The sequence below is a fragment of the Rhodnius prolixus genome, unplaced genomic scaffold (assembly GCF_049639745.1).
Source record: "Rhodnius prolixus isolate KJV_2025 unplaced genomic scaffold, Rpr scaffold_11, whole genome shotgun sequence".
Lineage (NCBI taxonomy): Eukaryota > Metazoa > Arthropoda > Insecta > Hemiptera > Reduviidae > Rhodnius > Rhodnius prolixus.
Genome location: NW_027411625.1, coordinates 3297708 through 3325360, shown reverse-complemented (window position 1 = coordinate 3325360; position 27653 = coordinate 3297708). Strand labels below are relative to the sequence as shown.

Here is a 27653-nt window from a genome sequence, read left to right as displayed (position 1 = left end):
TTCAAATGATTCTTTAAATGATAAGTTTCTCAAATTGTTAGATATAAATAGTGTGAACCAAATTAATGAAATTTACAATTTTATGTACCAAGCTCTGAAGCTTATAAGTTCTTTGCTCTTAGAGTGGTAACTGTTGAGTAAATTATGTCTAACTAATTAAGTTATTTTTTCACTTATGTATGTCAACGAGTTATGTTTTAGTTTTCCACTTTTTTATTTCGTAAAGAATAGTTTCATTTCCTTTATTTTAATACTGTATTAATGTAATGTTATTCTACTTTTTTGTGCAATGTTGTTACAACTCCCAGCTAAAAGTATTTACGTATAAGTTTGTAAATAAATAATGATAATAATAATATTTTAAGAGAGCACGAAAATGATGTAAATAGTTTATCATAACTATCTCTTCATCTATCTTCAGAGAAAAAATAATTATTCAAAAGACTGATAAATATAAAGGCCTTGGGCCACTACTACCAAAGTAGTATTACTATTGAGTAGCAAGACAACTGCATGTAAATATGGACTTTAAATTGTTTGTTTATTTTTTTTTCATATTGTGAAAATTAGTCCTCGAGCTTCAGACAAGCGATTATTATATAAATGGAAAAGTTGTACATCTTATTAAAGTGATATTGTTGAGTGTATAAAATAATTGTGTTTTAAATTTAAAGTTTTCTATTAATAAGTTCTGTGTCTAATTGATGAAACATAATTTCTAAATATGAATAAAAAGAAACATCAAATAAAACAGAGGATCAAGAAGAGAAACAATGAAAGTAAACATTGCAGTATTAAAAGTATTAAGTATTGAAAACACAAAATATTTTTATGCGTTCTTTGTGGATCTTACTTTAGCCTTATAACAGTGTTAACCGTAATTTTTTTACTTTATAAGGTAAATAATCTAGGCCTATCTTCAAAGATGTCTATTACAGTCAGTGGTCTGTTGATTGATACTGTAGGATGGATTTTGGTGTAAAGATGGAAGAAGCATACTTCTTCGAAGTTCGATGTTAGTTTAGGAGTGAAGCAAGGCCACTCCTCGTTTCACTGTTTGGACGGCGATGGCGCGCTGATCGGCTCACAGACAAAATTATGATCATAAATGAAGAATAAATGGTGGATAATGAAGGGACATGGTTATTAAGCTGAGAAGTAAAACTCTTTGTCCCAATCTGTCGAAAAGATCTGCCCACTCGTGTGTAATAAATTAATTTTGGACAGAATTAACCATTTTTATTGTTTTCTGTCCCAGATTGAGTAAAACCAGACTTAAATATTTTGGGCACTTTGTATGGTAAGCTCAATGCTTTGAATGGGTGCGACTGGGTGCTCTTTTGTAAACGATTATGCGAGAATTTAACATCATTACTTGGAATGGGCAGATGAGTACAAAATAAATGCAGCAAAAATGTCAAAGCTATGAATGTTTTTGTTTGAATTTATTTTCTTACTGATTTTTTAGTATAATTTGGCATTTAAAATTCTTTATTCGCGTGGCTTTGTGTGTGGGAGATCACTGGTTCGAATCCCGCGTATGACTACTTTTGATTTGTTACAAAAAAATTGTTTATAGTAAAGTATGAGCTTCTGCCCCTGTTCACGACACCTAATTGGTAATTGGGCTTTAAGCCCCGCTTGAAAAATTAGACGACTACCTTACTTTTACTTATCTATTTTGAAAATATCAAGGGATGTGTTGATTTTTGTTTTTTTATACATATTAATTAAACACAGGCGCCACGGTAGCCGAGCGGTTAGAGGCGAGACCTGTAAAGTTAAATATGTATTGTGGTAATGGGTTCGATTCCCTGGTCTAGAGGCCTTGGATTTCATTTAATGGTTAATAAAAGAAATTTACAGTTAAGTTTGTTTGCTAGTCGCCTCCGTCCACGATACGTGTTGGACGTGAAGCCCGCCTGAAAATATAGGCATTACTTTACTGTACTTTTTATTAATTAAACACGGCCAAGGTTACTGTCATAAAAGATGTGTATTTAAAGTATTAAAACTGTCCGGTAGGACAGTTGTATAAGGGTTGATCGTCAAAAACTGCACGAAAAAGCGTAACGTTAAAAAACTCCCAACTTTGACAAGTTTTAAGTAGTAAGTAATCGTCTATTTTTTCAGGCAGGCTTAACGTCCAACTACTAATTAGGTGTCATGGACGGAGGCGACTAGCAAACATACTTTGCTGTAAATTTCTTTTATTAACCATTAAATAAAATACAAGGCCTAGGACCGGGGAATGGAACCCAGTACCACAATACATATTAGCTTTAGTGATGGGCTATTTGAGCGGACTCGTTCCATTGGAACGAGTCCGATGGTGGAACGAGTTGATTCAAATCCCTATTTTTAAAAAAGTGATTCCGCCCCGCCCCAAAAAATTTAGGCAAATAAAAATGAAAATGAGGCAGCAGAAGGTTTGGAACGATTAAACATAAGAACAAATGTCACGCAATTTATTATATTATTATATCATTAAATGTTAGCTTTCCCAGTTAATAACAAAACTATATTTCTTTAACACACATTGAGTACTATCCCTAATTTCCAATTGCTCTGATAAATATAAAATTAACAACGTAATACAAATATTAACACAAAAATAGGCTAGTCAAATATAAATTAAAGCAATGCAGTTTTGTCATTATCTAGCTTGACCACTAGAAGACTGGAGTTAACTTACTTCAAGAGTATTCAAGGTAGAGAAACGGAAATGGGTAGGAAATTATTCCATAAAAATTCTAACTCTTCAAAATTATAATTACTCATAATATTTATTTACTAAGAATTGAATATCAAGCTTTTAAAATATTATCTTATTGTTTTACAAAAAGAAAAAGCTGTGTGCTTAATCTTAAACTTAGCGCTGGACACTTACTCTCATCTTCATTGGCGTAAGTTTGAACGTGTACATGTCAGCTAGACGGTCAAAGTAAAACTGGGCCAAAATTTATTACCTAACTGGTTTACTTAGTGTAGTATCCCTCCCACTCTATCACCTATTTCACAAACATTCATCGATTAAAAATATTTTTTAGTTAAATATTCGTTTTATTTGAATACAAAAAACATTATAACGCTTTCTTAAGATGATTTGAATTTTTAAAATTTGTTTTTGTCCATTACTCTTATAAAATACGAAGAATTTCAAATAAAATATAATATACAAACACAGAATGATCTAGTGTGCAGGTGGAGTCAGTCGTAGTTACCATGACAACGGAACCGTTAAACGACTCCGGCCCAGCTCTAGCATTTTCATTGGTTAAATCCACTGGAGTTGGTGGAGTCGAATCCGGAGTGATTTAAATCCTTTTGAAACCGGACTCGTTCCATTTTTTCGTTCACTGAATCTAGCCAATAGAAATTAATAATGCACAAACCAGTAATTCACCAGAATATAGCTGCAGTTCTTCCATTTCCCGCCATTTGATCCTACGTAAATCACAAATAGTAATTAGTGCTAAAATAAGAATGTAGACATGTTTAAAAAGCAACATTCATGTTTCTATACGTATAGAAAAGTTAAGCCATTTATATCTTGTCTTTGAGGTAGGAAATTTATACGTTACACACACTTTTTTGCAAAATTTTATCGAAAAACTTTTATTTTGGCATATTTAGGGGGTGGGGGAGCTTAAAATTTGTTAGGCTGTGCATGCAATAAACTAGTTTTTCACAATCAAAACGAAATTTACAAAAATATTGTTTCTTATTTCGAGATAATTAAGTACGAACAGGTCAAGAACCCAGTAAATAAAATAGTAATGGAATTAGGTAAGAAATGATTCAATAATTAGAATAGACTGTGTTAATCTGAATTCGTCTATTTAAGATATATTTATTGCGAACATTATATGCTCCTATTATGTTGAATAGACAGCAAGTGGAGAGATTTCCAGTTCGATTCTCGTGTAATTCATAACTGATTTGTTGTAAATAATGTTAATAGCTGAAGTATGAGATCCCTTGTCAACTACATCTAAATCCGTAGTTTGGAAGTATAGCCATTACAATACTTTATTTTTCACTTTTGCAAATCAAATAATAGATGTTCAGCAGAATTGTGTAATAATTTAAACATCACGACAAATTTCTCTTTTTTATTGGACTGTATTTAGAACTCATCAGTCACTGTTATCAAATAGATAAACAAAACTCTTTAGAAAACGTACGCATAGTTCATTCATTAATACGAATTATACGACACTGATTACCGGTGTGTCAAAATTTGGAAAAACCCTAATATAACACTGCTGCCGTATCACATACAGAAATATTCATAATTTTTTGATATTTACAATCATAGTAGAAGAAATAAATATTTATTAAAGGCCCATTTTATGATCATTGATCTGTGGAAAGTTTGCAAGATCTTTATTCTCAATAAATACCATAATTTCTTCGAAGTACTCCACAAATCGCTCGAATATTATTTAAAATTATGGTATAATTTTTTGTCTCTGTCGATGCGGGTCACCCAAAATGCGAACGGAGACTATTGCTGTAAAACATTTTATTTTAAATTTAAACATATTTAGTTATAATCACCTTCAATATACACCCCTCCCCTATCCCTACAACGCTCCATGCGAATTTACCATTGTTCGAAACAGTGCTGGAAGTCTTTTTCTGTCAGCTCCTGCATGACGCGTGCCGCTTTTTCTTTCACAGCTTCAACGGACTAAAATCGTGTTCCTTTTAATGCAGATTTGACTTTGGGGGAACAGATAAAAGTCACATGGGGCGGCCAGGTCAGGCGAATGAGGGTGGATGGCCTAAAACTGGGATGTCGTACTTGGCTAGAAACGTCTTGACAGAGAATGCAGTGCGCGCTTCTTCCACAAATCGGGTCGTTTTTATCCTTACTCTTTCACGGAGCACCTCACGTTTAGTAATGTTGATTAATTATAATCGATATTTTCATCCGTTTTGGACGTGGAAGGGCGACCTGGGCGGTCATAATCTCCGACGTCTTCTCGGCCATCCTGGAAACGCTTGGAAACTACTCAAAAACTCGCGCAAGTGATAAACATTCATCGCCATAAACTTCTTTTAATAAAAGATAAGTTTCAGTAGCGGTTTTACCCAGTTTCATGTGAAATTTCACGGCAATTCGTTGCTCTACTACATGTGTAGTATCATGTTTACGGCAAAACAAAACTAACACCTCTTACACAAACGACGGTTCCAGTCAGACAGATTTCTCTACAAACACGTGAGACGCTGCAATCGAAAGAGAAGGCATGCATAGTTCTACTGCAGCAGCATCAGTCTGGTTATTTAATAGCCACACCTCGTATGAACGAACATTTACGTCCATTAATTATTTTAGGTGTAGAAGAATAGAAGGATAATTGTTTATTTGAAAATAAAAGTTACAACTTTATATCTTATAAGTACGGATTAATTTAATACCAAAAGAAAATCTTTATAATTAACATTAATAAAAAGAAAACTGAATGAAATGAGTAGATGCAAGTACCTTTCATTTTTCCCGATCTGAAAAAATGTTTTTGGGGGTTCTCTCCCAGATAGGTTTCTTTTTTAAAGCAATTAAGATTAACATTTTAGTATAATATATTTTTCATCATATAAACGTAATACTTCATTCTATTTTACTTTTATTTCTGATTTTTTATTACAAAAAAACTAAAAACAGATATTGCTTGTGAAACATAGTTTCTGTACACGTGGAAACTAAAGAATTGAGAGTGGCAGTACTGTTAATTCACTCAATCACTACCGCGTCTTAGTAAGTATAGTAAAGTACAGAATTTTTGCACTCAGTGAAAAAAGCCGCTTTTATCTAGTTCCAACATTAGCAAACTGTATTAAAATCTTTATAATACATTTCTCTACTACTTTAGTTTTAATTCTAACGTTTAATTAAAAAAAAATGGCCGATGATAATTCGAGCGACAGATCCAGCTTTTCAGGTTAGAATTTGTATCTAAATAATTCATTTAAATATATCTTATATTTTATAAATTATCAATAATTTTTAATAATTTCATGTACAAATATTTACTAGGACTAAAAAAAAATAATGAATAAATATCATGAGGCCAGACTCTGTAATATATAATTAACAGAAAACCACGTGGGTCGAGTTCGAGATTTGATGGTTGAACCCGCGGTAAAAGTTTTACTGCGACGTAAATTAAGCTGCGAACATTTTTTTACAGAATTCTTCGAAGACCTAATTATAAATTCATAGTTTTTTTTGGTTTTTAAGAAAATCTCATGCTTTTGATATCTCATGATAGTATATCAAAACCTTTATACTTTAGAAGCATACAACATTTAGAGTAACTACAAATACCTTTAAATCATTTAATTTTTATTCATTTACAATAATTTTGCTGTTTCAGATTAGAATTTATAAAGTTCACTGAGAGTTGAGTAGTTCTGTCTTAATTCAGTAAAATATGTTGTGTCTAATTTAAGATTAACTACAAATTATTATTACAAAATTTGGACTTTTTTAGTAATAGCCGCTTTATAGTCTTTTCAAAAGTTGTTACGTTGGAAGCGTTACTTTCAGTTTGAAACAAAATCACACAAATTGTTACACAAAAATATGGTACATCTATCCTACAGAAAATAATTTACTTAGGCAAAAAAAGAAAATATTAATAAATATCAGGAGATTAGATTTTAGTAACATTCAATTTTTATCAATTGCGGTTTTTGTTTTTGCTTTTTTTAGAACCACCACAATCGTCCACATCCAGTGTCGCAGCTAGCAGTCCAGGTTGTATTTTATATCGAAGAAATTAGTATCTTTAAATATATCACGGTTCGTCTAGAACGATTTTAATTGAAAAGTTCACCAACATGACAAATTTTTCTTTCTCCTCATTATTTGGGTCAAAACTAACCAAAATCCACTGAAAACCAAATCGGTTTACGTTGCGGATTTTTTTTTTTTTAATTTTTCAGGTCAAAAAACGGGAAAAACGGCTTTTTTTTTGCATTGTTAAGCCTAATAAATGGAAAAACAATACAAATGTTTGCAAAACCAATGCATGCATTTTTGAAGCTGAGGGAAATTTTTGACAGAAAAATGATTCGGGCTCTTTTAATCCAAAAAGTTTCATTAAATAAATTTGAATTGGAAAATTTCACTTTTTCCAGTGTATAAATAATTGTATTTTGCAGGAATTTTTCTCATTTTTGAAAAATCCCATTCCCTTCCACAAAAAAACGATGATTTATTTGTTAAGTAAGCTTTGAAATGCGAGAAACCCTTGTTTTTGCCTTATTTTGCTCAAAAATGTCTTTTTTATTGATTTTGAATGTCGAAATTTCATTTTTATCATTTATAAAATACATCAGGAAATTCCCTCAGCTTCAAAATGCATGCATTAGTTTTGCAAAAAACTGTATTGTTTTTCCATTTATTAGGCTTAACAATGCAAAAAAGCCGTTTTTCCCGTTTTTTGACCTGAAAAAATTTAAAAAAAAAAATCCGCAATGTAAACCCACTTGGTTTTCAGTGGATTTTGGTTAGTTTTGAGCCAAATAATAAGGAGAAAGAAAAATTTTTTCATGTTGGTGAACTTTTCAATTAAAATCGTTCTAGGCGAACCGTGATATCTTATGTTCTCAAAATTGTCGAGTATTTTAAATATTCTGATTATTAATTATTAATATTATTTTACTAATATTAATTATTTTTGTTAATTGCTTCTCTTTTTTGTCTTTCTTTAGATGAAGTAACTATAAAAACTGAATCAGAAAGTGAGGGTTTTATGTACGATAATGTAACAGGTTAGACTCTATATCCAAATAGCAAAATCTTCTTAAACTTTCCACTAATCATTGTTTATTTTTTTTAGCACCAATGCGTCTAAGTAGTCAAAAGTTTCTGTAATCAACGAGAGACAGTACTAAGATTGATATCTGCAAATTCTTTCATTTAATAATATTTTATTTTCAACCCTCTTTCTTGGTCTTCCAGTTACAATTTTATAAAAAGTACTAACCAGCTCTCTTCTTCATAACTTTTTGAGTTTACTGCTAAGACGTTGACAGGATCTCCTCCAAAATTGTCCAAATTTAACAGCCACACCATACCTGTTGGGAGAATGAAAACAACTTTGCCTCTTTTTTTTTTTTGAAATATTTAGGTGAGAGGGGGCACATTTGAACAAAATTTACATTTTCTGTTCACAGAGTGCACCAGAATCGTATTATTGAACCTTTTTATTTTGTTTTCTACAACTTTTAAGTATCCTGAACAGATCTATATCAATAAACAGTTGGTACTTTACATACATATCTGTATTTTTTTTTTAAATTTAAAAATGTTGTGTCAAATGTTAATATCTTCCCCACTGGTGGGGCACCTTTGAACAGAATATAAAATAGAAAGAAATTATATTACTTTACTCTGAATCTACCTTCTATCAGTTATTTCTCTCGACTACTACATTACTTTCTCTTTTAAACCACTGAAATCTAGTTCGGGATGTTGTACCCGAAGTGTGATGGGTTTAGGAAGTTTGAACAAAAATATTCGGTTTGTTGCGCTTCTTAAAGTACAGAAAAAAGTCACAAACTTACAGGGCGATAGGGCGGCACATTTTAACTGAGATGTTGAAATGTGCCTCCTCTCCTTCCATAAAAGAAAATATAATATCCAACACATTTTTGCAAGCAAATAGACTTTTGTAAATACTAGTTTTAAGAATACGAATTCCAAATATTAATATGGACTAACAATACTTACACCTTGTCCACTACAATCTTCTACAATACACTTCCAAAGATGCAACAAAAAATTTTACTTCCACCTTACAAAATATAACATTCCTCAATTCTGGACTTTACCAAACAATGAAAACGAAGGGAAACTCGTGCCAATTATACAACAGGTCTACCACAAAATATGGTGAAAATTATCAATCATAAATGTTTTAAATATTTGGCGAGAAATTAGAACTGTTCAAATGTGTCCCCCTCTCCACTACATATCTATTTTAAAAAATCTCTTTCAATTTTCTCCTTCATATTTTGCTATTCTTCCATCAATCTCCTTTTCTGAACATTTATTAAAGCTTAATAATTGGCCCAGTTAAACTGCAAATCTTCTACATACTTCAGGTTCTTGTTGTTTGCTGTCATTTTTTTACATCATTGGCCAACAACAGTTCTGTTTTCTCTCTCGTTCCATCATTTATTTGTACTCCAGCTTCAATACATGCATCAGAGAGTTCTTGTAGTATTATTTGCATCATATTTGCTGAGTTTTCAAAGATTATTAAATTCTCTGCGAAACAAAAGGTGTTAGATTTTTATCCACGATTTATTTTGTGCCAAACTTAGTCCGGTAGCTTAAAACACTTAATTAAGTACTGATGGATAAAGGAGAATGAGGATCTCTCCTGTACACCCTTCTCTATTTCAAAATATTGTTCTTTCTTTTCAAATCACTAATCTTGACTTGCGATTGCTGCAGTTTGCCTGAATGAAATGTATATGTTTACTAAAGATTGTCTGATTGGAGAGAACTCTATTGAGAATTGTGTTTTACCATTTCAAATACTTTTTGGTAATCTACCAATATTTACATAGGTAAATAGATTTTATGTGAACTCGCAACTTCTTTCAATAAATCTGACTTTAAACATGTATACGTATGATCTTACTCATGGAGAAAGATGGCCGAAATCCGGCTTCTTCAACAAGGTTTATGTTTGTGATTTATTTCAGGCAAATTCGAATCAAGGGCAATTTTGAGGAGGGGATGGGTTTAGTGTTTCTTCTACAGTACAAATTCTGTATCATGTTTTATCCCGTGTCTTGAGAAATAGCTTAAAATGCGAAGGAAATGCCTCCTTAACTAAGTCACTTCTTTACTGACTAGATTTTTCACTTTTTTCAAACTTCATTTTGTTTGTTGATGAACTGGGAGAAGAGAAAAGGTAAATAAATTGCTTCCATTCAAACAACATTCTCTTTCGGCTCAATATCGACATACATAATTGTGTGTTTTTCAAACAGCCGAAATCTGGCCATCTTTCTCCATGAGTTTTGATCATATACATGTTTTAAGCCATATTTATTGAAAAAAAAGTTGCGAGTTCACAAAAATCTATTTACATAGCATTGGTAGATTACTAAAAAAGCATTTGATATAGTAAAACATAATTCTCTAGAGCCCTCTCTCCAATCAGACAATCTTTCGTAAATATATACAATTCATTCAATATACCAGCAATTGCAAATCAAGAGTAGTAATTGAAAAGAAAGAACAATATTTTGAAATAGAAAAGAGTGTTATTTAAACAGGATAAAATGAAGAGGCTAGTTGAGAATTAAGAGTAAAATACAGAAACTTGTTTTGCACCCGTAACCCTTTTAATTATCTTCTAATTCAGTACCTCGGAGCTATACAACACTACGTCCATTTTTTTTTTCAAAATTTCTTTTTTTAATGTTTCTAATAAAAAATTATTTCTTTTATTACACAACTATCTGTTAACGTGCATCTATGTTACTCATTATCCACCAAAGATTTGAGCACACTCAGGATTCAAAGACAGGAGCAACTCCTGTGGGCTTTATAAGTAAGAAAAAACCGCGGAAAAAAAAATCTTTCATTTGCTCTCCTGTAAAAACTAAAAATGTGACATAGTGTTGTGTACCTTTCGAGGTACTAAATTATTATAATTTTAATGATAAATTGTAGATTAATAAGTTTGTCTGCTTTACTAATCAGAATTTAATCGTACAATTTCAGAAATGGTTGGTAATTGCACTCAATTTACGAAGTTTTTATTTAATAAGTTAAACCCATGGCAAAATAGTTTTAAAGAAATCAAGACAATAATGAGACCCATTACTGATGACGGTTTAATTAAAAAAAGTGTAAGTATTCTTTTCAAGTATAATATTAGAACTGTTATAAAATATATTTAATTTATCACACTATACACCAGGGGGAGACAGTTTCTAGTTCAGTAGGGAACGTTTCAAAATGGGACGTAATTAAGTAAGAAAAAGATGTAAGGAACAAAATACATATATAGTAAATAATTGAGAAAAGAAGTGGTAATAACAGTAAAACTATTCCAATAAAATATAGTTCCTCTGTGAAGAACCTCGGTATCACTTTTGACCAAAACCTCTGCTCTGGAAAAACCATGTTTCCCAAATCTCTCGCCGCTCCATCCACATCCTGAAGCAGTTTAATAGTTCCCGTCACCAATTAAGGACCCGGCAACTCCTGAGTTTCCTCTCTTATTTTCCCCCTATTTCGACTATGGTTGCTTAGGGTATGGCCCCGGTCTTTCTGGTGGATATTGTAGCTAAGCTCAAGCGCCTCTCATGAACTGCTTCATAAGATTTATTTTCAGCATTCCCCAGAGACTCTCGCATTTCGCACTGCTACGATGAGTTGAAGTGGCTTTTTCCTGTCTACAGCTGCCAGTATTTTTTGGGCTTCATTCCTTCTTCCAAGTCATCCAATCTCAAAGGCCATCTTATATTTTCCAACTCTTCAAGTTCAAATACTCGATCCATTCCTGCAATACTAGATCTCGTTCCTCTGATCTCTATATTCCCTCACACCGTACTTCATCCTTTCATAAATCCTTCCTAATACGCGCTACCTCTCTCTGGAACTCCTTACCTTCATCTGTCCGCCATGCTCCTACCCTTTCCATCTTTAAATCCCTTCTGTTCAATTATCTCATTTCTACCCAGCTTTCTCCGAAACTATAATTGTATTCTTTAGTTTTATTATTTTAATTTTTCATTTTTGTAAATACTTATTTTTGTTTATAAATATTTAAAAGTTAGGCGAAACTAATAGGGCCTCCAACTGCACATGTATTTATTCTTAGGGGACAATAGTCCCAGGATAAAAAAATTATTTTCTTCTTCTTAAAACTAATAAACCTCTGTAAGATAGATTTTCAGCTTTTAGAATAAAAAGTACACCCACGATTGTTGTGATTGTAACAATTAGTCCATTTTGGAAGGCTGATAAAAAAAAAAAAAAATGAAACTTTAATAAGCAACTGTCACCACCAAACCCATTACCAGCAGACTTTCGTGCAACCATGGCTGAACTAGAAACAGGACTTCTCTAGCTTGAAACTAACTTCTTAGGAAGTTAGATCTGGACAAAATGATACTAATAGAATTGGTTATCATTCTCTCATAAAGTCAGCAGCTCTGCTTCTAGATTTATCGACATGTCAAATCATGAATTAACCCGGTACATTTTAGTTCCCACAAATATTATCTATCAATCATTTCTTGAAGAAAAATTAAATAACCCTTAAAACGTCTGGATTTAGATTATTTTAATTTTGAAAAGATATTATAATCTGTGCTTATATTTAATCTGAATAACTGCGCTTAAAACAATCATAAAATACAAAATATGTATATCTTAGGAAACGATATTGACTTTTTGTAAGATTTCAATATGGTTTTCCTTATCTTTACGTTTTTTTCAAAGTAAATTTAAAGCTTTGCTTACACACATATACAAAAATACTGTTTTTACAATAGTTTGCTAAACTTTGCAATGAGTGAATATATAGGTTTCGTGACCGTAAATTGGCGAGGAATCGGTCAAGTAAAACAACTCGTCTTTTTGCCAACGTTTCGACAAATATATTGTCTTCTTCAGGGCCTGATATTACAAATACAAAACACTTTACAGAGTCAGTAACATAGAAAATCAGTAAAAATCAGTAATACAAAAATAAATAGTAAAATACAATGAATTCCTTATAATTAGTGAAACTTACGTGGCTATGTGGGTTGGTTGAGTTACAGAAACTAAGAGCCAGAACTGGAGAAGCAGGTATATATAGCGGGACTTACACGGGAATTTTGGTAATTACAATGGGACAGATACAATATACTAATTACAACAAAAGAGTAATATCCAGGCCCTGAAGAAGACAATATATTTGTCGAAACGTTGGCAAAAAACGAGTTGTTTTATTTGACCGATTCCTCGCCAATCTTCAATCCTAAGTTTGCAATGAGTATTTACCACCAGAAAAGTGCTTTAAAGCGCGGCGGGGGCCCCTTTAAATCCGATTTTAATTTGCTGAAAGATTATGTCGACTTATTCGCGATTATTACAGAGTTTAGTGAGCAATCAGACTTTGCAAAGATGGTTCTAACTATGAGAGATCTACTATTCGAACTTGGTTCAAGTGTACGTATATTCAATTCATTGGCTAACAGCACTACTTTGGTTTTGCTTGTTCGCATATAACAATAACGGAGAATTGTACATGATCTTTGAATCAACAACCAAGCAGGACACCATATAGTTTGGAGAAATCCAGGACGGATTCTTCCTTGAATATCTTCTGGATTAAACGTTTTTACGCGTGTTTATGGCAAAGATGTTTATATTTGTATTTAATGAATGCATTGTTCTTTGTTAACAGACTATTCAAGAAGGTACAGGCAGGATAATCAATTGCGAGGACCAAGTCTTTGTCGAAGTGGCAGCTTATATTGAAAACAGGAGAAGCGCCATTTTTCATACCAGCGAACCAGTACTACATTTTGCTGGTCATGAGTCTTCTTTCCCTGGGTGAGTGAAACAATTCGTGGCAATAGTTTAATCATGTACTGATCTACCCACGTCCGGCTTAGTATTACTTGAAGGTTCTTTTAAATTTCAAACATTTGACTAAGAAAATTTTATTTTTGGGGGTAATGGAAATCTCCAGAATCTGTAAATTGAGCATCTCTTAAGACAATGCTTCCCAACCTATGCGCTAAAGTTATATAAGTTAAAACAGTATAACCTCATATTCCTATTATGAAAATAAAACATAAAATGATGCGGAAATACCATTAGTTTCTAAACGAAACAAACCTAACGCTCAAATTGAAACAAACACTTTTACGGTCCTTGCAAAGCCAGCCGTCGCATTAAACCCACTGTTTGGTCACTTGACTAGTAACTGTTGACTAAATTAGTAAAATATGTCATAGCTTTCGTTCTTCTTTATTGACTGTTTAGTTTTTGTAACTTTAATCTCATTTAGAGGGGTTTTTATTCACTTACTTTTAGTTAGGGATTTACAATTTTAAATGAATTACAGGCACTTCTTGGCATCAATAATGGGCATTAAAATAAAGAATTTCTTTGTCATAAGATTCATTGCTACTGTACAGGGTGTATACGGAGGAGTGGTCGAAACTTCGGGAGGTGATTCAGCAGCTCTAATGCAACAAATAATATTCTCTTCACTTTGGCCCGATTCTCAATAGTGTTCAAGATATTGGAATTTTTAACTTTTCCGTCGATATTCGCGTGTTCCACCATAAAAACGGCAGTAACTTTTCTGTCCGTAAACCTACAACAAATCTGCTTATTCCAAACGAAAGAGCATTAAATTTCCTATAAATATGCTTAACCCAGAGCCTCAAAACGTTTCTTGTAAACAATGAAATTTTTACTTGAATGTCTAAAAATTTCGTTCTCGATGATTTTTGTTAAAATTTTCAACTGCATTTTCTCAATGGTTAATGAATCAAGGAATCATATAATTTCAGAAAAAGTTGCTCATTTATTGAGCTTCAAGATCATATGGATTATGGATAAAACCCTACCCCGAACAGAGAGGTGTAAATGCAGAAAACTGGGATTTTGCGATCTGACTTTCCATTACTAATTTACTCAAATGTCAATTTTTACCATTTTTGTAACCATTTTAGTTTTTCACAAATATTATTTTATAAAACGGAAGTAAAAAATAATGTAGCAATAAAACACAGAAGTGAAAAAGTACAATAGGCAGGTGCCTAGTTAAAATTGCTACAAAAATCGTTCGAACTATTCAAACAAGGAAGTGGGAAAGAATTGTGGCAAATTTTTAGTTTCTTGACTAAATTGTTTGTGCAACATATTTTAACGACATAATGGAGGTTTTTTTCATCAAAGTTAATTAATAATAATTCAAAACTAATCAATTTTTGGAGAAGGAACAAAAAGAATATAACCATTTTATTTTTGAATTATTATTAATTAATTTTGATGAAAAAAAACCTCCATTATGTCATTCAAATAAGTTGCACCAACAATTGTAGTCAACTACTGCGTTTTATTGCTACTTTATTTTTTACTTCCGTTTTATTAAATAATAATTGTGAAGAACTAAAATGGGTACTTTTCTTTTTGTTCCTTCTCCAATAATTGACATTTGAGTAAATTAGTGATGAAAAGTCAGTTCGCAAAATCCCAGTTTTCTGCATTTACACCTCTCTGTTCGGGGTAGGGTTTTATCCATAATCCATATGATCTTGAAGCTCAATAAATGCGCAACTCTTTCTTAAATTATGTGATTCCTTGATTCATTAACCATAGAGAAAATGCAGTAGAAAATTTTAACAAAAATCATCGAGAACGAAATTTTTAGACATTCAAGTAAAAATTTCATTGCTATAAGAATCGTTTTGAGGCTCTGTACCAAACAGATTTATAGGAAATTTAATGCTCTTTCGTATGGAATCAGCAGATTTGTTGTAGGATAAAGGATAGAAAAGCGAAAAACGCGAATATCGACGGAAAAGTTAAAAATGCAAATATCTTGGACACTATTGAGAATCGGGCCAAAGTGAATAGAATATTTTTTGTTGCATTTGAGCTGCTGAATCACCTCCCGAAGTTTCGACCACTCTGTATACACCCTGTATACATGTAGTTAATTGTATTGACAGAGAACGGTATTAGACGGGTGAATGTTTGGCTTTGTTATTAATGTTACAGCCTGCCACGAAAACTTGTATTTTTGTAGGATTGTAATATTGTTGTTATTACAACACTTGTTGAGCATAATATGTCATTTTAAAATGAAATAGGAGCATTTCAGTTCCAGTTTGCCGTTTACTGTTTGGTATCTGACTAATGTGTCATGACCAGAAAAAAGTTGGGAAGCACTGCCTCAAGGTGTCACTACAAAACAATGTATCAAACTATCTACACGTGGGGAAGTACCAGGTTTACTCAACTGACAACAATAAGTACAGTTCTAAACCTTCTTCAAACAGTTTCCAATGCAAATATGCACATTTGTAAATATTTCTTTACTCGTCCAGTCTTCCCAAAAAGATCTGTGGATGTATGCTTTTTATGTCTATCACGAAAATGAACAATATACAGTAGATGTAGGTAGATGACTGTATGTAGATGACAGCGGGTCACCTTAATCAGAATCTACTGGTTACATGAAAGTCTCCAAACCTAAAGATGTATGCTTTGCCACATTTTTTTTTTAAAGAGTTTATCACTTGCTTATTATACAGGTATAAAATGTCGCTTTTTTTTGCAACATTTTTGTGCAGTCAAATGGTATCTGAATTTTCATTGATCTATATTTATATCTTGCACTCTTTTACGCTTGGCCTTTAAATTATTCAAGAGATCTGTTCTGATTTCTCTTGTGAGAAATTCATGTAAGGTTAGCAAATTAGGTATTCAGTATTTTGCACTTATTAATTTAAATCTTCTTTTACAGAATGTGCATCTGCTTACAAGCGATGCACGAAAATGAATTGGCCCAATTTTATATACATTATAAATATGCATTCGGCCAATTTAAGGTTGGATCTCATGTGCTACCAGGTAAGTTCATGCATTTTTTTTGTCAGATATTGTGCGAATGATCATGTATAAATCATTGGGGCTATTTTGGGGATGCTCTCTTTTTGCGATCTATCCAGTAGACAAAAAACGGAATCGAAAAAGTTAGCCAAGAGAATCAGTCAGCATGAGGAGCGTTAATACATTGGACAGTAATAATTGTATAGCAGCTGAATTGTAGAACTAACTTACTAAACTATAACTTGCGATAAGGTTGTTTAATTAGAAGATTTGGCTTTACAGTTACCCTCTCTCTGCAAATCGTACTGCCTATTGATAATGTTTCTGAGTTAACACATAACTTAAAAAATTTAAATGAAATGAAAAAAATAAACATTTTTAATCTTAAATTTCAGAAACAGATATGATGATACTCATACAGACTCATGATGCGTTCCAGTATGGCAATCTAGTTTATGTCCCAGAAGTTGAACATCATATTCCTTACGATACTACAATCAAATTCGTAAAAAAATTTTCTACACTAGGCCTGCATTGTTATAAAAGGGCTTGGTACAAGTCAGCTCAGACAAAGTAAGTACAACTGAATTAGGAATTCTCAGCTTAGAATATGTTTAGGCCTGTTGTTATTACATTATTTTGCTTCCACTACTTCTGGTAATCTTTAATTAGAAGTGAACCATCATTGGGTTTTGTAAAATCTATAGTTGCAATTGATTGTATTGTGTGAGTTTCATTCAGTGACACAACTCATATGTAATAATTTAGGCAACACTTTTTTTGATAACTATATTTATATATAAACAATTTTTCAAACGTTGTACGGTTCTCAGATGGTTCCAGGACTGAAGAAGGATGAACAAGTGTAAAAGGATATTATTGAGGAATAATATCTCGGTAATTTTTGAGGAACCACAAAATTCGTGTTTAAATTATTGTTGTTTTTAAAGCCATTTTTCTTGAAAACGTCTAAGTTGGTGTTGAATTTTAAATGATGTAATATTAGGATAAACTGTAATAATTAAGTAGGTTCTTCTTTTTTTTTTATTTTAATATGACAACATTAGTTCAGTAAATTAATAATAATAATAAAGCCTTTTATTTGGTTTCAAAATAATACATTTTATAATAAAAGAAATAAAATTAGAATTCCCCCCAAAAAAATATTAAATATTGAATGAAATTAAAGAATATTAATCATATGTAAACAAATTTATTTATTTATTATTGAAATCAGGCCTAAGCTTCTCCCGTTAAACACTACAATTCTTTATCATTTGCTTTTCTAGTCCATGATGGTCCAGCATGTTGTAAAATGTCATCCGCTCATCTCTTTTTTTGTCTGCCGAACTTCCTTTTCCTGAATTCCAGAGACCAGTTAGTAAGTCGATTAGTCCGACTACCATTTTTCACTCTCATCAGCTTTCCTACCCATTTCCACATTGCCTGCTTCACCTTTTTTTATAATATCTGTCACTCCCGTTTGCTCTCTCATAAATGTGCTCCTGATTTATATATTTATAGCTCTTTGAGTAGTCTGAAGTCGCATTTAGATTTACTTTTGTAAAAGACCAAGTTTAACAAGAATTAAATTTAAGAGAAATACTTTTTTATACTCTTTCTGACACAATTTCCGTAACGTTTATATATTTGAATTATTTAGTAAACAGCACAGCTTGCACAATATACATAACATTTAGTTTATTTTGGATTCAAATATGATTTCAGTTGCCGTATCGCTGAACGTATACTAAAGTACGCTGTTTGGCAAACTGATAAAGAAAGGATTGATTCTCAGCTTCATAAAAAACATCTGTTAATTGTTAGAATAGCCATTGTTAGTCAGGATTCTTACTTCAGACCTCGGCGACTGTTGAGATTTGCCAAGAAATTTGAGTCTCAGATTCCTGATATTCTAGATAACAAATCATATAATGTATGGTAAATACACATAAGTTACTTTTATTTATTCTTGCACTTCTCGTAAGTGACCGTACAAGACTATCTAATACAAATTTTAAAATTTTTGTTTTCCAGCATGTCTCAAGCATACAGTTATTTCAAAGACTTTAAACAAGCAATCCAATATGCGAAGAGGGCCCATGCATTCGAACCTAAGAATGCTGTTATCGATAAGTGGTTAACTACGGTAATTTTATTTATAATACAATAACATCCAATTTGGCATTTTTGCCAAACGTAAAGTGTAAGGATCATATCTTTAACGTTTCAAGTATGCATTGTGTGAGTGCACAATATAACACAAAAATGGAATCCTTAACAAAAACTTACAGTTTAAAAAGTTAAGTATAAGGGTTGATTAAACGCCAAAAGGTACACAAATCAGCAAGTACCCAACATTTCATTAATACTTCATTGATATTATTTAAGTAATTTTACTGCATTAATTTTCATTAATATTTTTTAAGAATTTATTAGATGTCACATACCCTTATGCTGGCCAGTTCATTCATAATAGTTTTAATTGTGATAAAATGTACATTATATCTTCGTATAAATAGGTACTTTATTTTAACTCTTTTCCAAATTAGTCTTCTGATTTCTCTTTAATGTGCCCTTTATTCTGAAGTTGTCACATATACATGCTTGTTAAAATAGAAAAAGACAAAGTTAGAGTCGGCTACTGTTTAAATTTGAATCTCGGAGGATTTAAAACAATATTTCAGTCATGAACTCGTCTTACCGAAATATTCGTGAGCACAAATAATACACAATTAATAACAAGTAGATTATTCAACAATATTTACTCATTTCTCAATTGTAATTTAATTTAGTCCCCCTAATTTTACTTATGGTAAAATGCTGGAATAATTAGCTGTCCTAAAAATATACATATCTTATTTATTTTATATTACATATATACAACATTGTGGGAAGAACACCTAGATTGAGAATGTAATTGAAGAAAACTATATTATTTGCGATAAAGCCAGATAATTATTACCTATTATTATAAACGTTTGACTACTTCATAAAATAACAATTACTTTAATCGCAGAATGAACTTAAACCGACGATTTTTATTTAAAAATAAAAATAAATAAAATCATTGATGTATGTTGGTGTGAGCAATTTTTAAAAAAGTTTATGAATTTTTTAGCCTCATATTTTTTTATTTTTTATAACGTTTTCTTTTTCACCAGTGATTAATAGTTTGATTATTATAGATAAATAGATATTACAGTCAATCTAAGTTAAATGGTGTGCTACTTGAACAAATATTTTGTAGATGAAAATGGCCAGCATAAGGGTATGTGACATCTAATAAATTCTTAAAAAATATTAATGAAAATTAATGCAGTAAAATTACTTAAATAATATCAATGAAGTATTAATGAAATGTTGGGTACTTGCTGATTTGTGTACCTTTTGGCGTTTAATCAACCCTTATACTTAACTTTTTAAACTGTAAGTTTTTGTTAAGGAGATTTTTGTACCTTTTGGATAGATTTTCCTTTTTGTCTATTAGCAAAGTTACGTCTGCTTTACAGATTTTTTTAAAATTTGTAATAAGCTATTCTATCATTATAACCTGATAAGGTGTTAAATCGGAACCGTAACTACTGGAGAGATCTTTTTAAAGAATGATTATAATGTGTTTTTTCAACGTTACGCTTTTTCGTGCAGTTTTTGATGGTCAACCCTTATACAACTGTCCTACCGGACAGTTTTAATATCGCAAGCAAGATCAAATTTGATCAACCAACCACTTTACAGAATCTTATTTTTTTGGTTTTGTTTTTTGAAAGTTGCATGAACATTTAAGTATGTAAACTACGGTAAGAGAAAGTGTGTGTGTACTATGGAGGAGTCCTCAAAGAATGCATTTCTTGGGCGGACTGAAATATTTTTTTTATTATTATTGATTTAAGGCGCGTCAACAACTGAGGTTATTGGCGCCCGGAGCTTTTTTCAGTGTACAGCAGGCCTCCGGAGGGTATTCTCACGTTACAAACAACACTGCTCCATCACCGGACAGTGAGATGTAAGAAGCTCCTAGGAAGAAAAAAAAAATCTAAGGGCCAGCAGCTGGATTCGAACCTGGGATCTCCGCGTGGGAATCCAATACGCTAAACGCATAGCTAATCCATTCCCTAAACTGAAAATTAGAAAACAATTTCTTTTTTTCTAATAATATTTTTCTCTTTTGTTTACAGCTGCAAAAGAGCATGGATGATGATTATTCCTCATCTGAAGATAGTAGCTTATCTGTGGCACTGCATGCTATCAGTTTGTCATCTTGTATTGATATCTCGGAAGAATTACTGTTTGTAAGTATTTGATTGATGTTTTATCACTGATTTCAATTATTTTTATTAAGAACGAGTTGACTTTAGGGCGCAGGACCTCCTGGTCCTATGTGATTGTTACTTTATCCCTCCATCTCCATAAGCCTCTTAAGAGCCTCCTCTCAGAATCTCTGCCGGGTTAGAAGAGCTACAATATCATAAATTTTCCCAGAGCCTCAACTATTTGATGCAGTGTAGTACCAATCGATTTAATCAATGATAAACTTAAGCCGACGATATAATCTACCTACTACTGTACTAAACTTGTTCTTAAAATATGATTTTAAATAATATTATTATTTAGTTAATTTAATTTAGTTGAATAATCTCAGATGATGACGCGCCTTAAAAAAAAAATTAATAATAATTTAGTTGATGTAGTTAGTGTTGCTTTTTGAAAACATGTTTCGCATTTTTAAGTGTTTAATAGCCCTTTACTAAAAATTTGTGCATTAAAAGTTGGTTTCCACCTACTATTTCAATCAATCTAAATTAAATGGTGTACTACTCTTCACTGGACAAAGATATTTTTTAGATAAAAATGGCCAGCATCAGAAAATTTAAGTATATTAAGTAATGTAAAAGAAAGTGTTCAAACCAGTTTTGTTTTATTACTACAGGGATATCAAATAATGCATTTCCTGTACACACTTAAATTATAAACATAAGAAACGCTTCTTTCTAACAATATATTTGTTTTTTGTTTGCAGTTGACCATCAGGGCGGATAAAGATCACATATCGACAAATATAAATCAAACAACTAACATTAATGAAGCATTAAATGCTATGGCAATAGCAGCGCCAAGGGTATGTAACTTCTAATGAATTCTAAACAATATTTTTTTTTAATTTTTTTTTTTTTGGCGCATCAACAGCTAAGGTTATTGGCGCCCGGAGCTTTTTCCAGTGCACTGCCGGCTTCCGGACAGTGTTCTCTCGTTACAGACAACACTGAACATCACTGGACAGTGAGCTGTAAGAAGCTCCTAGGAAGAGAAAATCTAAGGGTCAGCTGCTGGATTCGAACCCGGGACCTCCGCGTGAGAGTCCAGTATGCTAACCTCATAGCTAATCCCTTCCCTTCTAAACAATATTATTATTATTATTTTTTGGGGACGTTTATTTTTGCTACAATCAGCGCGTTGGCGCTATAAGTAACAGTGATAACAGAGTAACATCGAATTACAGAGGTATACGAGTGGAGAAGTTACCCAGTGGTAACACTCCAAAATATTTGGCTATTAGTCGCTCTCTTCACTTGAGAGGAGATCACGAGGCCACTGTCTTTTAAGGCGTCTTGGGTTGTCAGGAAGAGTTCTAGAAGAAAGATTTTGAGCTAGAGGATTTATATGAGATTGCAGGTTGTAGTGGAGTTTTCTGTATCTTGTTTTAGCAGCTTGGGTGACAAAAGGAAGGTTAAGGTCAGTGTGTATAGTCAGGTTGGAGACATAAAAAGGAGCGTGTACAATAGTTCGAAGTATTTTAGATTGTAGAGATTGAATCCTTTGGAGATTGGAGCGTTTGGTTGAACCCCACAGCTCTATTCCATACGCCCAGTTAGGTTTTAAAATAGAAGTATAAATTAGTCTTGTTGTCCAGAGAGAGTTTTGATCTGTCGTCTAAGAGTCTTTAAGTAGTCGATAGCGTCTGTTCAGTTCTTTTCTTTTAAGTCTAGTGTGGGGTCTAAACAATATTAATGAAAATTTATTGATTGAAGCTAATTTTTGTTTTTTATCTTGTTTGCAGCCTGAAAGTAGTGGAGGGGAAGAGGAAGACCACGAATCCAGTTGTGAAGGGTCTGAAGAATTAATTGAACAAATAGAGGCGCAAAGGGTCTGTAAATCCTAATAAATTCTAAAAAAATGTTATTGAAAATTTAATACTGCAAAAATTACTTGCCAATGACGCCAATTTACCATTTCTAAAAGTACAGCGATTTCTATTTTTTAAAAATATTTTCTGTAAATATTCGTGTTAACATTGTTCCGTTTTTTTGCGCCTTAGCAGCTACTATTAGCGACCTCAATCAAGTTTCTTTTCTTTTTCCTATGACCACCTTGGCGTGTCATTCTTAAAAAGCCTCTATTAAACGAAATTAGTTCTGAAAAATGAGAAACAAATTTAAATAAAATACAAGCTTTTTCAAACGTTTCTAGCTGGCTGAAATAACGAGTTAAAGTAAATTAAATCGAGTGCTACTCGATTTTTTTTTTTTTTTAACGCGTCGAGAAAAGCAGGTTGGCATTTTTTTTAATGTTACGAAGGGAAGCCTTCTTTCTGCCAAATTTTATCAAAAAGATTTACAGAATCGTTATTAACATTAATTTTGGAGGAGATTTAATATATGTGGTGCTAACCTCTCTCCAATTAGATGTATAGCTAGCTTCAAGACCCCAAAACGGCTCATCTACATGTAATTTCGAAACGAATGTCACCTCATTCATCCAAACCAGTTTATGTGCTATGTTGCATACGACAAATATATATAGAACAAACACAGGCAATAAGGAAAAGAGAAAAAACTAGTCAGTTTGGTGTTTTTTAACATTTCGCTTTTTCAAGCAATATTGGAAAACTCTGGACTGTATTTTTAATAGCGAAATGGGTCCACTAACATAAGTGGTAATCACCTTTTTCCTAACTTCCTATCAAAATTGTGCCACTCAGGACTAACCATCCTTCCAATTTTGTGCAAATGAAACTCTAGCTTGCCCAGTAATCACACCCACAATTTTAATTGCATTCGATTAAACTTTATATCAATCAAACCTTCCTTCGTAATTCAATAGACGTTTATAAATTGATACGAGGTGTGTTCAAAAAGTAACGGGAATTTTCGTTTTTTGAAAAAAATATTTATTTATTCATCTACATTAATATTGTCGCCTTCAAAGAGTCCCCTTCGCATACAATACACTTGTGCCAGCGCTTTTTCCAATCCTCGAAACACTTCTGAAACTCGATCTTTGTGATAGCTTTCAGCTCTTTCAGCGATTCGCTTTTAATGTCATCTATGCTTGTAAAACGACGGCCTTTTAATGTTCTCTATGTTTGGAAATAGAAAAAAGTCACATGGAGCCATGTCTGGCGAATATGGAGGCTGGGGCATCGTTAAAGTTTTGTTTTTGGCCAAAAATTCACGAACAAGCAATGAAGTGTGAGCAGGTGCATTATCGTGGTGCAAAATCCATGAATTGTTTTGCCACAAATCCGGGCGTTTTTTTCGGATTGCTTCACGCAAACGGCGTTGAACTTGTAGGTAGTACTCCTTATTGATTGTTTGACCTTGTGGCAAGAATTCATGATGCACTATGCCATTAAAATCGAAGAACACAGTGAGCATAACCTTCACATTCGACCGCACTTGTCGAGCCTTTTTCGGTCTTGGCGATCCAGAATGCCTCCACTGGGACGATTGAGCCTTAGTTTCGACATCATATCCGTAAACCCATGTTTCGTCACCTGTTATAACACGTTTCAGTAGTTCCGCATCGTTGTTGACTTCATTGAGTGACTCTTGAGCAACTTCCATTCTCCGCTGTTTTTGTTCGAAATTCAACAATTTTGGAACAAATTTTGCTGCCACACGTTTCATACCCAAAACATCCGAAAAAATTTCATGGCATGAGCCAATTGATATGGCAACATCATCAGCGACTTCTCTGATTGTGATTCGGCGATCGTTCATAACCATTTCTTTCACTTTTTTCACGTTTTCATCGGTTGTTGATGTGCTTGGACGTCCAGGTCGTTCGTCATCTTCAACGTTTTCGCGGCCATCTTGGAAACGCTTATACCACTCGTAAATCCTTGTTTTACTCATAGCAGACTCACCATATGCCTTTATTAACATTTCACACACTTTATTTCATTTTTTACGCAAAATTTAATACAAATTCTTTGACCATTTTTTTTAACAAACAAAAATCGCCAAGCTCGAAAAACACGTCTAACCTTAACGGCTGCCACTTAAGAAGTAAACAATGAATATTACTGAAAATTTTATCGTACTTCAGGGGCATGTGTACCAACATAATAAAAAAAAAAATTGTACAATCAGACTCTCCAAACCTGCGAAATTTAAAAATTCCCGTTACTTTTTGAACACACCTCGTATATCATGTTGTCCCTCAAATGCTTCTCTTTTATTTATCCGTTATCTAAGTATTAAAAACTGTCGAGGATCGAACAATATCTTACGAAAAAATGGAAATAACTCGTGAAAATTTTCGTGCAATGATTTATTACAACTTTCGACGTGGATTATCAAGAGAGGAGTGCATCGATCAACTTACTTCCACTTTTTTTTGGCGATAAAGCCCCATCCTTTGCCACTGTGAAACAAATTCAATCGTGGTCGTCGTTCGCTCACCGACGAAAGTCGTGAAGGTCGTCCAAAATCATAAATGCGTTGTAATAGCAAGTTGTGTAAGTGTTCTCACTAGTTTTTTAAATGGCTAATAAGATTGTAAAAATAAATTTCATTTCTTTGCAGAGACAACGCTCACTGTTAATTCACAGGGTGAATGAACTGATAAGTTTATTATATTATGAAAATATTAATGAAATTACTGTGACAGCCTCTTTTACCATAGAAGAACGCAGAGCTATGTTGGAGGAAGCTGCTAGTTTCAGTATAATTTACAGAGAAGAATTGGATGTAATCGGTAGATTACGAATTGTATTCATAAAACCTATTCATAATGCTAGAAGCTGAAAATCTTGATCTTTGACATTAACAAAATTTAAAATTGCTCTATTTCAATTAAAATAAATTAAATTTTTTAAGGCAAATAAAATTTGTTTTTTGATGTATTATAATAATGATTCAGAGTAAAAATAAACTTGCGTTTTGGCCATCTTTTCTATTTGTACAGCTTTTTAAAACATTTCCCTATCAGAAAACTATCGGGCATACAAAATAATAATAATAACATCAATTATAATAATAATAAAGGAAAGGGAGGGAAGGGATTAGCTTATGAGGTTAGCATACTGGACTCCCACGCGGAGGTCCCAGGTTCGAATCCAGCAGCTGACCCTTAGATTTTCTCTTCCTAGGAGCTTCTTACAGCTCACTGTCCGGTGATGGAAAGTGTTGTCTGTAACGAGAGAACACTGTCCGGAGGCCGGCAGTGCACTGAAAAAAAAAGCTCCGGCGCCAATAACCTTAGATGTTGACGAGCCTTAAATCATAAAAAAAAATAATAAAATAAAGGGAAGGGATTAGCTTGTGGTTAGCGTATTGGTTTTCTAAACGGAGATTTCGAGTTCGAATCCAGCTGGTGGCCCTTAGATTTTCCCTTCCTAAGAGCTGCTTACAGCTCACAGTCCGGTGATGGACAGTGTTGTCTGTAACGAGAAAACGCTGTCCGGAGGCCGACAGTGCACTGAAAAGAGCTCCGGGCGCAAATAATTTCAGATGTTGACGTACCTTAAATCATAAAAAATAATACTGAAGGTATTACCTCAGTGGTCAGGGTTCTAATCCAGCGGCTTTTTTTTTCTGTAGTGGCTTCTTACAGCTGAGATGTGATGAGATAACACTTCGCAGGCCATCAGTTTAGCGAAAAAAAACTGTGGGCTGATCCTTTACAGATCCCAATCCTCGAATTTGGAGTTAAAAACCCCTGTATGCACCACAGTACCCAGTATCAACTTTTGGGAATTTAAGAAAATTTTTCCCGCAGAGGAAGTATTCTATGAATGAAGTGAGAAACGTGCAATAAATGTGAAACTTCTGAATTTAATGGTTAGATTTAAAAGAAGTTTTATGTCCTAATGCATTCTATTAGGAGTTTGGGCCGAGCATTCTCTTGCTGCAACAAAACTTGTTTAGGATTACCCAAGCTATATCGCTGAGCCTATCTTTGCTGTATGTATTAAGCTCACATTATTTTTTTTTTTTAAATTGCCTTGGGACATCGGCCGAAGAATAACTTTTAACGTGATCATTCCATTGACCTCGTCTCAGAGTTTTGCTAATCACTTTTCTAGAAGCCCAAGTCCGATAGATTTTTTTCAAGCAGTTAACAATTAGGTGGTCTGTTAAGTAAGTTTATGCGGCACTTTATTCCATACTACGAGTATGGAGTGAATGAGGAATCTGCTAGTTCCTTTGGAAGCTTGTGAGTACTTTACATTAGATCTCAAATTGATAGCTTCTCGTTAAGTCTTATCAACTCATATGGCAGTCGCCCTGGATTTGTTTTTCTATGAACGTATCTATATTGCTAATTTTTGAAATCAACGCATAACATTACGCTAACTAACGCATCTGCTTCCCTTTCTCATTAGTAATTTGGCAATAATAAATTCAACGTATCCATATTAATAATCCTGTTGTTTTATAGTCATCGCAAGATTGTGTTCTTGATTTCTTAGCTTCTGTAAGATTTTGATCAATCTTCAGAACTTTGTTCAGCAGTTTTGATATTGTTCCAAGTTTAACAATTATGTGTAATGTAACTTCAACTTGTATTGTAAGGAATACTTTTTAAAGGCATTCATCGACATTTAAAGGTATTCATAGAAATTTGGCGTTCAGTTGGTTAGTTATCGGCATTATTTGATGTAAAAGCCCTTTTTTCATTTTTAAAAAAGAAAGAAAAAAAAGAACCGTTATTGAATAATTGTACTTGTGATCTTAGGGAGTCTAAGAACCCAAGTAATACAGAGTAATATTGGTATCTTGAAATCTTCTATTTATAGATTTTAATGTAAATGTGTATA

General features: G+C 32.9%; 1 protein-coding gene across 5 annotated transcripts; it reads left to right on the top strand.

The window, feature by feature from the left end:
* The first annotated feature begins 527 nt into the window (after positions 1-527).
* Positions 528-25786, top strand: LOC141459420 (uncharacterized). 5 transcript variants are annotated; one of them, XM_074138493.1, is made up of 13 exons: positions 528-800; positions 6725-6769; positions 7729-7788; positions 10763-10890; positions 13443-13591; positions 16524-16630; positions 17005-17182; positions 18338-18550; positions 18647-18758; positions 20788-20901; positions 21630-21728; positions 22668-22754; positions 25417-25786. In XM_074138493.1, exons 1-13 carry the CDS (start codon positions 725-727, stop codon positions 25636-25638), a joined length of 1590 nt encoding a protein of 529 aa, XP_073994594.1. In that variant the 5' UTR covers positions 528-724; the 3' UTR covers positions 25639-25786. The 5 variants fall into 5 exon arrangements, with proteins under 5 accessions (XP_073994594.1, XP_073994597.1, XP_073994595.1 ...); XM_074138494.1 differs by having other exon boundaries at positions 532-779; XM_074138497.1 differs by lacking the exon at positions 528-800 and adding an exon at positions 880-898.
* Positions 25787-27653: the final 1867 nt, after the last annotated feature.

Excerpts from the sequence above, each read along its gene's own strand:
- LOC141459420 (XM_074138493.1), top strand. The coding sequence starts at position 725 with ATGAATAAAAAGAAACATCAAATAAAACAGAGGATCAAGAAGAGAAAC. Across the intron at positions 21,729-22,667 it reads TGGCAATAGCAGCGCCAAGG|CCTGAAAGTAGTGGAGGGGA; the intron begins GTATGTAACTTC and ends TCTTGTTTGCAG. Across the intron at positions 22,755-25,416 it reads AACAAATAGAGGCGCAAAGG|AGACAACGCTCACTGTTAAT; the intron begins GTCTGTAAATCC and ends ATTTCTTTGCAG.